This window comes from Macaca nemestrina, chromosome 5, assembly GCF_043159975.1.
Source record: "Macaca nemestrina isolate mMacNem1 chromosome 5, mMacNem.hap1, whole genome shotgun sequence".
NCBI classification, from domain to species: Eukaryota; Metazoa; Chordata; class Mammalia; order Primates; family Cercopithecidae; genus Macaca; species Macaca nemestrina.
Window position 1 is genome coordinate 96774238 of NC_092129.1, and position 15488 is coordinate 96789725.

General features: G+C 45.5%; 1 protein-coding gene across 8 annotated transcripts in view; it reads right to left on the reverse strand.

Annotated features, from left to right (window-relative positions):
* The window catches only part of LOC105496436 (ankyrin repeat domain 6), a 72538-nt gene that overhangs the window by 21142 nt on the left and 35908 nt on the right, over positions 1-15488 (reverse strand). For 3 of the 8 annotated variants that reach the window (XM_071096731.1, XM_024797488.2, XM_011766848.3), the window contains exons 3-6: positions 14502-14840; positions 9805-9903; positions 6734-6832; positions 441-539 (exon numbers count right to left, since the gene is read on the reverse strand). In XM_071096731.1, coding sequence (XP_070952832.1) covers positions 441-539; positions 6734-6832; positions 9805-9903; positions 14502-14795 — 591 coding nt within the window. In that variant the 5' untranslated portion in view covers positions 14796-14840. The remainder of the gene's footprint in view (positions 1-440; positions 540-6733; positions 6833-9804; positions 9904-14501; positions 14841-15488) is intronic. The other 5 variants (XM_011766898.2, XM_011766869.2, XM_071096732.1 and 2 more) reach the window with 3 other exon arrangements.

The window sequence follows — 15488 nt, forward strand, 5'->3', positions numbered from 1 at the left end:
TCATCCCAAGGACGCCTTGGTAATCAATAGGACCTGCTCACTGTAGATTCTGGGCATGGGGCATCAGAGGACCTCCCCTGTAAATGGCACCAGCTCATCTTTGCTGATAATAGTACAACACTCTATGTGGGTAGAGACGTTCTTTAAACATTAACTGGTTTCCTAGTCTGTAATTGGCCAGACACGTGCTGTAAGAAATGATAAACCAAAGATGAGGCATGAAGGGAAAAGGATGGGAGAAAAGCAGTATTTCCAAGTCTTTTGATTCCTCCTCTCATGTGCCCGAATGACCCCTTAGAAAATTGCCAAAAAAAGAACACTTTAGAGATAGTCCCCAAATACTTTTTACATTTTAATTTCTAGATGTTAAGGTTCAAGTATGCTCATGAAGTTATTTTCTGAAGTGACACAAGAAAGAGAATCTGGTTTTGTTCACCCACATTATTTTTGAGGTCAGCGCGGGACCCGGCCAGCAGGAGGACGCGCGTGCTCTGGGAGTGGCTGTTCTGGCAGGCCAGGTGCAGAGCCGTGTTCCCCGCCTTGGAGAGAGGCAGAGAGAGGGAGGACATATTAGCAACACACTTCCATGCTTTGCAGAGGGGCAGTACTTATTTGGGGGAAAAGACAACACTCACATTCTCTGCCTCTTGCCCAATGGTTTCGGTGGGGATGCTTCAGAGGTAAGAACATTTAATTTGGAGTCCAAACGGGCAGAAGAGTCCTATTTGTCATAAAACCTTGGTTCCAAGTCCTGGCTCTGCCACTTACTAGTTAAAAGCCAGTCTCTTCAAATGCTCAAATCCCTTACCTGGGAAATGGAGCATGACCCACATCCTAAAACTATGGGGACTGACTCAGAGTGTCTAGGAAGGCGTTTTCTTAACATGCAATGCTGGAAACATGCACAGCACTCAATTCCTGTCAGATGACTTCCTGCCCCACACGAGAAATAGCTGTGGTTATAATCCCTGCCAATGGTAGGCTAAGAAAGGTAAAACTAGCCACTTCCTGGAAGGGCAGGCTAACGCAACTGAGATTTAACTTGTAAGCCTTTTTCAAGTCACCCATTCTTGTCTTTTTCTTGAAACATCAAAATTTTAACTACGGACAGCAGGTCCCGCCTTTCAGGCAGTACAGTTGCATCTATCACTTAGGACACAGATTGAGACCCTCTTGCTTTTTGGGTCCCTCTTGTTTTTGAGAGCCTCAACACACCACATCACAATGACAACCAAGGGTCAGAATAAGGTCCATAGCAATACTGCAGGAAAAAATTGCAGGACATGAACAGAACTTTTGAGCCTATGGGAGTAAGGCACCTGAGGCTGCTGATAATCCCTGGAAAAGTAACAAGAAAACAAGGCTGTGTGACAGGTGACATTGTGTCATCCAAGAGCTTGCAAGCACTCAAGAAGTTAAACACAGAAGCTCTGTGTTGGTTCTGCTGAGCTTAAGTGCTGGGTCAGGCTTGCAGGCACGTGGGCTCAGAGCATCACACTGCCTGCTCATTGCTTCTCCCTCACCCAGTTCACTCCCCCCTGCATCTCACAGTACTGGCTGTCGATACTCCAGGATATTAGATTCCTGATCTTTTAAAAAGAGAAATGAGTAAAAAAAAAAAAAAAAAAATAGAGGAATACTGGATACGGCCAGTTACTTATCCCTCTTCTCTTTACCTTAGCTCCAACCAGCCTGGGTGGACCTTTTGTCTCACTTTTACCTCCAGGCACAGGGAGGATTACAGGCCTGAGGTTCTAGCAGGCTCCCTGGTTCTCAACCTTGACTGCACAATAGAATCACCTGGGGAAGCTTTCTAACCAGCCCTGTGCACAGCCCCAACCATTCTAGAGACTCTGATACACGTGGCCTTGGGGGTGGGTGTCCAGCATCCCCATTTTAGTACTTAAAGTCCCACATTCTGGGAAACCCTTTAGCCCAGGGCAAACTGGGACAGTCTGTCAGCCCAGGACTGGTCTTCAGGGTTTTGAGTTTTTTTTCTTTTTTGTTTGTTTACAGTTCCCCAAGAGGATCTAACATGCAGCCAGGTGGAGAACCACTGCTAGCTGAGTTCTCAGCAACAAGGGGTCTGCCCAGGTTTTAAAAACCCTACTCTCAAGTTGTCTGCAAGTTATGGGCTTCATGGCAACCATTAAATACGTGCTGAATAAATGAGTGAAATGAAAGAAATCTGAGGCCTCTAGAAATAGATCATACCAAAGCTTACATTGCCAATAAGGAAATATCAATGATGTGGAAAAATATTTGCATCAAGAAAATTAAAAACCATAGGTTTGGATAAACAAATTGTGGTAGATCCACACAATGGAATACTCCTCAGCAATAAAGAGGCGTGAACCATTCCTCCATGTAATGACACGGAGGAATCTCAAAAACATTACGCTGAGTTTAAGAAGCCAAACACAGAAGGCCGCATACTGTATGATTCCATTTATATGACCTTTGTGAAAAAGCAAAACAGATCCGTGGTTGCCCGGGGCTGGGAGAGGGTGACTGGGGGCCTGCCACCAGAGGGCGCAAAGGAACTTTCTGGGGCAATGGAAGCATTCTATATGTTATGGTGGTGATGATACAACTGTGTACATTTGTCAAAACTCATAGAACAGCATGACTTCATACCTATATGTCAAAACCTGACATTAGAAAATGTGACCTAGGGTAGATACCTATGTAGTAGGTGTTTTTCCCCACCCTGAGTAGTGGGTACTGATTTCCCAGACAGGAGTTGCTATATTTGTTGAATAAGAAGGATCTTTCTACAAGCTACGGCTGGTACAAAATGTCCCTCCCTCTGGGACACATGAGTTTCCTGACCTGTCCTTCTGAAGCCATTTTATCTACACAGAAAGAATTTGCGGGTCAGGTGCAGTGGTTCACGCCTGTAATCCATTACCTTGGAAGGCCGAGGTGTGTGGATCACGAGTTCAAGAGATCAAGACCATCCTGGCCAAGATGGTGAAACCTCATCTCTATTAAAAATACAAAAATTAGCTGGGCATGGTGGTGCATGCCTGCAGTCTCAGCTACTTGGGAGGCTGAAGCAGGGGAATAGCTTGAACTCAGGAGGCAGAGGCTGCAGTGAGCTGAGATCGCACTCCAGCTTGGCAACAGAACGAGACTGTTAAAAAAAAAACAAAAACAAAAAACATGATTACAGGCTGGGATCAGTGGCTCACTCCTGTAATCCTATCACTTTGGGAGGCCAAGGTGAGTGGATCACCTGAGGTCAGGATTTCAAAACCAGTCTGGCCAACATGGTGAAAACTTGTCTCTACTAAAAATACAAAAATTAGCTGAGCATGACGGCAGGTGCCTGTAATCCCAGCTACTCGGGAGGTTAAGGCAGGAGAATCGCTTGAACCCGGGAGGTGGAGGTTGCAGTGAGCCGAGATAGAGCCATTGCACTCCAGCCTCCAGCCTGGGTGACAAAAGTGAAACTCTTGTCTCAAAAAAAAAAAAAAAAAAAAGAAAAAAGAAAAGAAAAAAAGTGATTACACACTATCAACTCCTGTTCCAGACCACGTGCATTTTGAAGAAATGGGCAGCCACCCACCTCCTGAGCAGTGAGCGAGGCACTACCGGCGATATTACTGTACGTAGCTTGCTGCTCTCCCTCAAGCTCTTGATCCATGAAGGAACCATGAAAAACATGAACCAGGAAACAACAGCACAAAGCTGCATGCGGTGCCAAGGGAGAGCTGCAGAAGCAGCCCAGTGGGTCTTCGGGGAGGGAGGGGGCCTGGGGCCAGGTTGGAGGTCTACAGGCAGGAATGAGAAGCAGGCCAAGGAGTCCCACTCTGAGGGCACAGGAGGCGCTCTAGGGGAAAGGAGCCAGGAGGAGCTCCAGAGGTGGGCTGGGAGAGGCTTATAGACAGTTTCGGGCAGGAGCTTTATGGGAAGGTCGCTGAGCAGAGGAAGACCAGGATGAAAGGAGGGACTAGACTTGAACCTGCCAATCTGCTTGAGGCTTCTGAAATGATCCAGGGAATGCTTAAGAATGAGCATGGGAAGAAGAACAGGCGTGAGACTTGAAGATGTCCTAAGATGTGATGAGGGACTGGAGAGGGGAGACGGATGAAAATGAGGAAGGCATGGCTTGCTTAACTATGCTCTCTAATAAACCAACGGAAAGGTAGTGAGAGCCAGGAGATTTCACCGGAGGGCAAAGCCACTGAGGTGGGTTCTCTTGCTCCCACAGAGATTATATTCACAAAGGAGTTTCAGGCTATCATTTCTATTTCCTGCAGCATGCAAGGTCTGGAGAAGTCACTTCACTGACGGGGTATATTTCTATAGGTTGATTTGCCTGGCATTGCTGTTGAAGATCTTGTATGTAGATATGTGTGTGTCATAAACTAGAGATACTATGGTTTCAGATTTGACTTGACCATGAAATTGTGTGTGTGTATGTGTGTACATATATATATACACACACACACACACACACATATATATATATAGTGTGTATGTGTGTGTATTAGGGAGGGTACTTACTGCTGCCCATGGTCCCCAGGCTACTGCCACCCAGAACCCCATTCTAGCTCACCTGATTCATTATCCCACCACTATTAGCTGAAGGGGCCACCCTGTGATGTGGCAGTGTATTCTGGGAAATTCTCAGGCCCCTTTAAACCCCTGCTACAGACCCAACCTGGCCATCCAGAGCTCTTCCTCTGCTCAGCGACTTTCCCATAAAGCTCCTGCCCGAAACTGTCTATAAGCCTCTCCCAGCCCATCTCTGGAGCTCCTCCTGGCTCCTTTTCCCTAGAGCGCCTTTTATGACCCTTCTTACCTCAACTGCAAATATCTCCAGAGTACTGACAATGCTTATTTTTGAAATAAAATATATCTCTTGGTACGGGCACGGTGGCTCATGCCTGTAATCCCAGCACTTTGGGAGGCCAAGGCAAGCCAATCATGAGGTCAGGAGTTCGAGACCAGCCTGGCCAACGTGGTGAAACCCTGTCTCTACTAAAAATACAAAAATTAGCTGGGCGTGGTGACACATGCCTATAATCCCAGCTACTCAAGAGGCTGAGGCAGGAGAATCACTTGAACTCAGGCTCAGGAAGCGGAGGTTGCAATAAGCCGAGACTGCGCCATTGCACTCCAGCCTGGGTGACAGAGTGAGATTTTTGTCTCAAAAACAAAAACAAAAACAAAAAAAAAAAAAGAAAGAAAAAGTCTCTTCTCCCAATTGTAAGAGAAATAATAGGTTCATTTTGGAAAATTTGGGAAAGGAACAAAAATAAAAATCAATCTTAGCCTCAATTCCCAGAGACAACCACTGTTAATATTCTGATGATATCCTTCTGTGCTTAAATTTTTAAATCCAAAAATTTATATTAAGCACTGGGACATGTACTATATATGATCTTATATCTCTTTGTCATGTTCTTTAACAATGGAAAGCATTATCTTCAAAACTATGATTTTAATATTAATTATATTCCACTGTATGAATGAACCACAATTCTAAGTCTCCCTCCCCATATTTAAAAAATATAACTACTGCTATCATGAACATCTTTGTCGGTAAAATTTTACTGGTTTTATTGCTTTTTATTTTCCATATTTCATTTCAATAGCAGGTTTTATTACCTTTTTAGGATGGAGTCCAAGAAGGGTAGGTATCGAGTAAAAAGGACCTTTTTTTTTTTTTTTGAGACAGAGTCTCACTCTCACCCAAACTGGAGTACAGTGGCACGATCTCAGCTCACTGCAACCTCCACCTACCAGGTTCAAGCGATTCTTGTGTCTCAGCCTCCCAAGTAGCTGGGATGACAGGCATGTACCACCACACCCAGCTAATTTTTTGTATTATTAATAGAAACGCGGTTTTACCATGTTGGCCAGGCTGGTCTTGAATGCCTGATCTCAAGTGATCCGCCTGCCTCAGCCTCCTAAAAGTTTGGGATTACAGGTATAAGCCACTGCACCTGGCCAAAAAAGGACCTCCCCCCGCCCCCACCCTCCCTGCGACAGTCTCTCACTCTGTGCCCAGGCTGTAGTGCAGTGGTGCGATCTCGGCTCACTGTAACCTCCACCTCCTGGGTTCAAGCGATTCTCCTGCCTCAGCCTCCCAAGTGGCTGGGACTACAGACATGAGCCACCATTCCCGGATAAGTGTTGTATTTTATTAGAGATGGGGTTTCACCATGTTGGCCAGGCTGGTCTCAAACTCTTGATCTCAGGTGATCCACCCAAAGTGCTGTGATTACAGGCATGAACCACCATGCTCGGCCAAAAAAGGACCATTTTTAAGGCTCCTGATTTGTTTTGGCAAATTGTCTCCCAAAGATGGCTGCTCATATCACACTTTCCAAGCAGCATCTAGGGGAGCCCACTTTACTAATTTTGAGTATTAGCATTTTAAAGTTCTTTTGCTGGTATTTTTTAATGCCAACACCATTGCTGTATTTTTTGAATACAAAAAAAATATGGGACAGTAATTGCATGTAGATTCCCAGCAGCCATCAGGGGACTCTCACATGAGCAGGGTTTTGGTGCTGTTGGTGGGCTTGCTCCTGACCTGGAATATCAATCAGCTTCTAGCCTTTTCTGTAAATGAAACTTCTGGGTGGAATGGACCTTCAGGTTCCTCGTGCCCCTTTGGGCTCTCACTCTTCTCACTGGAAGAAGGCTCTCACAGGGGGAGAAACCCACAGCTATCCTCACCTGTGAATAAGGCATTCTAGCACCTGCCAGGCCTCACCTTGTTCTTGGCAAGCACGTTGGCTCCTGCTTTAACAAGCAGCTTGGCTGACTGGCTGAAACCATGCCAGGATGCTTCATGCAAGGCTGTATTCCCATCCTAAGGAAGACACACAGGTGGGAAAGGCGCATTACCCAAGACCTAATTCTTCTCATTATGATCAATACATCACAGTGGATTTTTACGGAACACCAGAGGGCCTTTCTCAATTGGACTTTTTCATCTGAGCCACAGACTACAGATGATGATTTGAATGGTCAGTTTCTCCATTATCCCAGAAATGATACATAATAAGAACCATTCTAGATGCACAGAAGAGAAATGAATCCATGACAAACCATGGATGATTGCTTATAAAGCATTCAGGGTTAAGTCTCTCTAGTAATCCCAGTTGAGAAAGGCTCCAGGCCCCATCCATAGCTCTCGTTTAACAGAAAGCATCATCAGGATGGCATGCCATCTATTTCTTCCCACCTCTACCACCCTTAGAGTCTGCTCTGCTCCTGGCATCAGAGAGAACCCTGCAAAGGTCAGGCAAAGGAAGAGCTCAGCTTCGTAAGATGCAGGGGCCTGACAGATTGCCCAATCTTTTTTCACTGAAACTTAATCTCACCCACCTTAATTCAAAAGCCTCAGGGCCCCAAACAAATAATGCACAGGGACTGAGGAAACAGTGATTTGGAAATAAACAAGTATCCTCAATGTGTGGCTTTGATTTTTTGAGACAGTCTCGTTCTGTCACCTAGAGTGGAGTGCAGTGGTGCGATCTCGGCTCACTGCCACCTCTGCCTCTGGAGTTCAAGTGATTCTCCTGCCTTAGCCTCCCAAGTAGCTGGAATTACAGGCATGCACCACTAAGCCTTGCTAATCTTTATATTTTCTAGTAGAGACAGGGTTTTACCATGTTGGCTAGGCTGGTCTTGAACTCCTGACCTCAAGTGATCCACTTGGCTTCCCACAGTGCTGGGATTACAGGTGTGAGCCACTGCGCCTGGCCTAATGTGTGCCTTTTACATAAAAATCATTTAATGGACATAGCTCATATTTGCTTAGCTTACTATTTTAAACAAATATCATTAAGTGCAATGAATTGAGTGGGGTGGGGGCGGGAAGGCAGGAGTTCCAGGGAGGGAGGAGCCTGGAGAGGGAAAGGTGCAGGGCAATCAGCAGGGCTCAGCGCAGGTGCATTCTCCAATTACATCCAGGCTCTGGCTTCAGCTTTAACTCCACCACATCCATGCCCCTGGAAATAGCTAAAAATAAAGGCCTAACACAGGTGACATCCACAAGGGAACGTCTAGGGTCTCAAAGGCCAGGGGATGGGGTGGTTGCTGGGACCTGTATTGGCGATGTGTGGATTGACTGGATTGGCAGTGGGACTGACTGTAGAAGGAGGAAGCCAAAGGAAAGGGGGGACGCAGGGGAAAGGGGGGACGCAGGGGAAAGGGGGGACGCAGGGGAAAGGGGGGACGCAGGGGAAAGGGGGGATGCAGGGGAAAGGGGGGACGCAGGGGAAAGGGGGGACGCAGGGGGCAGGGGGCACAGGGCATGGGGCTTCTGGGTGCTGGCAATGAGTTGATTCGTGAGCTGGGTGCTCACACAGGTGTGTTCTGCTAGTGAAATTCAACAAGCTGCACACTTATTTGTCCACTTTTCTGTATGTATATTATACTTTAATGAAAAGTTATTTTTAAAAAGTAAAGCAGAGTTCTTCCCAGCATGGCCTCTTAAAAAAAAAAAAAAAAGGTAAGCAGAGGCTGAATTGCACTTAATTGTGAAGTTTTGTGTTTTAAGATTGTTTGAAAATTTAAAAACATTAGGTTAATATGTAAGAAGTCATTAGGATTCCTTAAAGAATCAATTTTGCTTTTTTTTTTTTTTTTTTTTTGAGACGGAGTTTCCCTCTTGTTGCCCAAGCTGGAGTGCAATGGCGCGATCTTGGCTCACTGCAACCTCTGCCTCCTGGATTCGTTCTCCTGCCTCAGCCTCCCAATTAGCTGGGTTTACAGGTGTGCGCCACCACACCTGGCTAATTTTTTGTATTTTTAGTGGAAACGGGGTTTCACCATGTTAGCCAGGCTGTTCTCGAACTCCTGACCTCAGGTGATCTGCCTGCCTTGGCCTCCCAAAGTGCTGGGATTACAGGCGTGAGTCACTGCGCCTGGCCAATTTTGCTATCTATCTTATTTATTTATTTATTTATTTAGAGACAAGGTCTCACTCTGTCATCCAGGCTGGAATGCAGTAACGTGATCATGGCTCACTGCAGTTTCAACTTCCTGGGCTCAGCAATCCTCCCATCTCAGCTTCCTGAGTAGCTGGGACTACAGGTGTGCACTACCACGCCTTGCTAATATATATATATATATATTTAATTTTCAAATTATTTGTGGAGATAGTGGTTATGTTGACTAGGCTGGTCTTGAAGTCCTGGCCTCAAGCAATCCTCCCACCTTAGCCTCCTAAAGTGCTGGGATTACAGCCATGAGCCACTGCGTTTGGCCCAATTGAGCTTACTTTTTTTCCTGCAATACAGTTTAAAGAAATTAACTTGCTCACTTATCTAAGAAAGTAAAGAGAAAGTCTGGGGGTACATCCCTTGCCCCCACCCCCACCCAGGCCTACACAGGTTCTTATTTCTAGATTTTTTTCTTTACCATTTAAGATTTATGTGGTTGTCACTGATGCCATAGAACAAGGAAAAACATTTAAAAAAAATACAATTGGCAGCTGGGTACAGTAGCTCATGCCAGCACTTTGGGAGGATGAGGTGGGAGGAGCGCTTGAGCCCAGAAGTTCCAGGTGAAGTGAGCTATGATCATGCCATTGCACTCCAGTCTGGGCAACAGAGTGAGACCCTCTCTCAAAAAAAAAAAAAAAAAAAATTACAATTGGCTGGGATACTGTTTCAAAGGAATTTTGGGCCGATTTAATCATGTTAAATCATAAGTGGTAAGACAGGAATTATAATATCTTGAGGACTCAAAAGTTTCCAGAGTGGGCTCCTCCAGCTCCCTCGAGCCACTAGCTTCCCTCGCCTTGAGGAGTTAGCAAGCTCAGTGCCCACTCACCTTGTCTTGTCTGTCCAGGGCACACCCCTCGTGGATGAGTGCCGCGATGATCTCTGTGTTCCCGACCACTGTGGCCCGGTGCAAGGCGGTCTGGTCCCCCTGCAAAATGACACAAAGGCAGGAACAGCAGTCAACTCCCCTGCACCCCCTGCTTGCACTACTCACTTGACACTTGGACACAAGGGCCCCTCCATCCCCACACAGAGCAGAGTGGTTATTCGCAGAAGGGCTTGGTTACCACAGGCAAGGCGGGCTTTGTGGTCTTGTTAGTAGACAACGCATACTGGCAGAGCAGTCTGGTTCATAAACTAAGAGGGAGACCTTAAGCCAACAGCAAGAATAGCCCTCGGCCACAAAGCCAACCTCAGAATGAGGGTCAGGCTCTCTCCTGCCATCCAGGGGACATGACTATCACAGGTGTGAAGAGTGGGTGTGAGGGCAGGTGTGTGCTATGCAATTAAAGCAGCAATGCTTGCCGAGTTCCCAGTTTGCAGGGGGACCACTGCCAGTTAGCAGCACTCATGATTTGATGACAGGCGAGTCATTTGTTCATTGACTTGTACTAGTCAAGAGCAATGCAGGGGTTTGCCCTATTTCATCTGAGGACTCCAGGGCCTGCAGCTATCACTGCATGTTTCTAAGAAGCCTCTTCAGAGATTTCATGACAACATCCTCACTGATTTATGCTGCACTCTGAGCCCTTTTCTCTGTGATCAGATTCCTGGGATTGCCGAACGTTGTTCTCCTTTAGGCACCAAAGGGAACTTGACTCTTGCTAATTGCAGTTGAGTGAAGGATGAAACACTCTCAGAGGTAAGTAGGTCAAGACTGTAACAGGAGAGTTCTGAAGTCTCTAAGAGCACCCTTTATCTCTGACAGGTCCTCAGGAAGCTAAGTTGAGGTAAACCAAGCTGAGCCTGTGGTCCAGCCTTGAAAGGGAGGATGGGTGGGCAGTGAGGAAATGCTCTGGTGGAAAGCAATGAGCACGACACAAGGGGTCAGTAGGCCTGGGCTGTGCACAGCTTGCTAGAAGCCTGTCACCCTGCTGGACCTCAGGTGTGTCACCCTGGATGATCCCCAGGGTCCCTCCGTTCCCTTCTTGGATACTATGATTTGGTTGGTCAGAGTTTTGTGAAGTTTCCTGGCAGAGCACCAGAGGGGCAAAGGAAACATTCTGGGGCGTCCCTGGTGCTTGGCCCAAGAGAGGACAGAGGTCATCATAAGATAAAACAGATTTTTAAAAAGAAGGATGCACTGCTACCTATTAACAACCTTAACGAAATACTGATTTTACTTATTAAACTCCCCGGATCTATAACAAACGACAATGCACACTAAAAACATGTAATCTGTAACAAAGTTCTAAAGATAGACGGTGGTGATGGCTGCACAACAATGTGAGTGTAATTAATGCCACTGAACCGTATACGTAAATATGTTCAGATGGTAAATTTAATGCTATGTATATTTTATTGCAATAAAAAAATCCTAGTTAAAACTCAAAATTGCTTTCTTAAAATTAAAAAAGTCTCCCTTTAAAAATTCATGAGAGGATTTTTCTTTTAACTTTTCTTTTTATACTTTTCAATATTTTCCAGCTTTTTATATTTAACACAGATAACTTTTAGCATCAGGAAAAACCACCACTTATTAGAAGTCTGAGCAGAAACAATACCCCAGTAACAGGACTGTCCCTGTCACATACTCTTCCCACTGTTCATTTGCGGAAGGTAAGGAATTTCTGCAGTGAGGGGGTCAGGACACTGAGGACAGGTCACAGTCCTCAGCACTGCCACCACCGACCCTCACCCTTCAGCATCCTAAACTATTATTCCCGTTATCAGTTAGGCTCAGGCTGGTCTTCTTCTCATCCACCTTCCCAGGCCCTTTATTCAAAGAGAACCCTTGCTGTGGTTAAAAGAAGAATGTGGCCGCTGGGTCAGTGGCTGCAGGAGGTAGGCTGTGCCATTTGTGCTATCTACCTGAGACCTATTACAAATAGTTCTAGACAAGGAAACTAGTAATCATACGAGATACTGCCCAAGTCTCAACTTGTTGTTTTTGTTTTGAGACAGAGTCTTACCCTGTCGCCCAGGCTGGAGTGCAGTGGCGCCATCTTGGCTCACTGCAACCTCTGCCTCCCAGGTTCAAGCAATTCTTCTGCCTCAGCCTCCAGAGTAGCTGGGATTACAGACACTTGCCACATGCCTAATTTTTTTGTATTTTTAGTAGAGATGAGGTTTCACCATGTTGGCCAGGCTGGACTTGAACTCCTGGCCTCAAGTGATCTGCCCACCTCGGCCTCCCAGTGTTGGGATTATAGGCGTGAACCACTGTACTGTGCCTGGCCCCAAGTCTCAACTTTTTAAAATTTCCATAAGATTTCCAAGACTTCCCATTTTCCTATCAGAATGGTGATGGAGTTTCCCAAAATAGGCCTCTGGTGCGATTGATGATCACTGACCTGCTGAGAAAGACGGTGCGCTTCTTAGCAAGAACCATGCGATTGCAGCTCACGCTTTCAGGGTAGTACTGACTTGGTTAGATTTCCACTTGTTACAGGCTTTTAAATATAACCACAAACTACCTACACTCTAGTGCTCTTTGGACCAATACAAACAACCTTTTTCCAGGACAAAACTTACCACTCTGTATTTTTTATAAAGTGTGAGCAACAAGCCCTGAGCATATGAGTCATGTTAGCCACTCTTGCTGTACAAATTACTTCACGAAGGGCCTTCACGGGATGATAGGGCACAGTCTAACCTAAGCCGTGGTTTAGGTCAAATGTTTTTATCATGTTTCACAAGCTGCCCTCTAAATTATGAGTTGAGGCATCTTTGGAGCCAGAATGGCACCGAAGTATTTATTACTTGCTTTCATCATCAATCTACTCTATTTGCTGCCTTTGAGAAAATTTTCCTTTGTGAAACTCTAGCTCAATGCAAGCAACTCAATCTAACTTTCAGTTCAGACCTTAGGAGGAAATTTCCAGACTAGCAAGACTCAAGGAGATCTAATGACTTGTGTGAGGTTGCAGAGAGAACACAAATTGTACTAAGCTGCTGGCACAGGTCCTGCACACCCCTTCCTCTGGGGGACCTTTTGGCTGTCCTGCCTGTCTCCAGGCCATAGCTCCCCATCCCACTGTCCTCTCAGACAGAGACCTCACTGAGAGCCCAGGTCAGATAAACACCGCTGTCAGGCCAGGCTCGGACTCTTCCTACCCAAAGTGGCTGTCCTTGGCCGGACTGCTACTGTGCTGACACTAGCTGGAATGGTTCTGGAGGACTGAGCAATAGCTTTCTCAGGCTTTGAAAAACCCGGCCTTCTCAAGTCAACAAGATGAGAATTAAAGGCTCTGAGGTGAGGGACATGAAACATGTAAACAATGGTTGCCTCAGGTTATCGTCTGGGACCTATTCTTCCTTAGAATACAACACAAACAATTTAGCACCTTGAGGCCCTCAGTGGAAACAGGGTCAGTTACCTACAAATGGACTCTTTCACTCCTATAACATTAAAATTTACCATTGAAACATTTCCTCCTTGAAATGACACAGAGAAGAACAAGATGTGGCCTCAACACTTACAAGTGGCTACTTTGACATAATTCTTACTTGTATATGACACTTAAGTCAATCATGAAATTCTGAAATGCTGGGAAAAGGTAGAGCACTCTCAACAGTGTTTACTGAATTATCTATTCGGTGAACATTCATTCATTTTGAGACAGGGTCTCACTCTGTCACCTATGCTAGAGTGCAGTGGCATGATCTCAGCTTACTGCAACCTCCACCTCCCAGGCTCAATCAATCTTCCCACTTCAGCTTCCTGAGCAGCTGGGACCACAGGCATTTGCCACCATGCCCAGCTAATTTTTTTATTTTTGGTAGAGATAGAGTTTTGCCATGTTGCCCAGGCTGGTCTCCAACTCCTGGGTTCAAGCGATCCTTCCTCCATAGCCACCCAAAGCACTGGGATTACAGGTGTGGGCCACCAGGCCTGGCCTGAATATTTATTGACTCCCTCCTGTGTGCCAAGTCTAATTCTCTCATTTTATTGATGTCTAATTCTCTCATTTTATTGATAAGCCTAGGATAGCATGCTTGGACCAGAAATCAAATTGTCGAGGCTCTTTGCACTCACCCCAAGCTGCTTCCATCCTGTGAAGTCATTAACCTTAAGACGAGACCCAGAAAAGGTCAGATGCATCTGTGGGGTTGGGACTGCCTCTTTCATAAAGTAAAGCATAGCCACTAGAGCTGCCCCAAAAGCATTTGTTGAATGATTAACTACAAGAAGCAGAAGGAAAGACGCTGTAGCTGGAAACCTGAAGGGCCTGCAACCTTGCAGTTTGGCACGTTGATTTGGAACACGTTGACCTATTTGCAAAGTATGTGAACTGCCAGCTCTCAGTTTTTCTGAGACAGTGTTTCTCACTTTGGGATTTTAAGAGCTTTGGTGCCTATAAGGTCTAAATCCTTGTTTTGAAATACTGTTATTTTTCTTTCCTACATGGTGAAAAAGAGTGAGTGTAGTGTTGGCATATTCCAAAGGCCATGCTCATGGAGGAAATTCTCATCATGCAAGGGTGCAGTGTGCCCCTCTTCAGGAGGAATCACCCCCATGTGGCATATGCAGACATACTGCAAGGAAGCTCAAGACAGGTTAGGTGTGTAAAGCAAGTTGCTGACCTCTTTTTCTCTTTCTGATCTTCTAGGGTCCTTCCTAACCTTCCCTCTGTGGTTTTTCTTATTTTTATCTTCTTTCATGGCTTTCAGTGCGGCCACAGCATCCTGGACTATTTCTGAGGCGGGGGCTATGTGATTGCTCATTGACCAATCAGAGATGGCATCAGCGCTCCAATGAGAGTTGACAGGATTGGCGGGAAGCAAGAGAGAATTTGCTCCTGGAGTTGCATAATATAAAGAACTGGTTTCCACAGGTTGAAATTCATAATAATCCCACTCCAGGTCACTGGAGGTCATTCTTCAACTAATTCTCAGTCCTTACCATGCCATAAAGATCGGTATCTGTAGAATATGAAGTTAGGAGTAAATTCTTCATATCATTAACATTCTGTTTCTACCCACCATCCAAGACAGGTAACTTCTGAGATTTTTTTCAAATAACTGATCTCCTAGATTCTTTAAAGGACACACATCAGGAGTTTTCTTCCTTGGGTTCTTGCATGTATTTCAAGGCTGGCCATCAACAGCATGGTAAATATACAGAGAACAGGCATGGATCATATGATGGTAAATACATTTCTTCAGAACTAGTGAAGGTCAATTCTACCTTCTCCACTCCCAACTGTTTCTTATTGTTGTATTTTTGTTTTAATTTATCTGGGAGAAACAATATATGCATTGTCTGTCTAGGACAAGGAAAAGATGCAAGAAAATAACTTCAATAAATAAAAGGGGATCTTTCTGTCTAAAAGTAGAGCTGGCTTTTCTTCTGCTGACACGTCTCACCTTGGCTACCTAAAAAAATTCTTGCCTGTTTCACTTCCTACCTTGCCTGGTATAAACAGCAGCAGTTCTAGGAAATTAGCAAGGGCTTTGCTGCATGAGAATACAGTGATTAATACTTAGAGACCACGATGTGAGGCAGGGGTATCAGGTTGGAATGGGTTAGCACGCCTGACATTTTGGCCTTGCCACTGTGGCAAGAAAAGC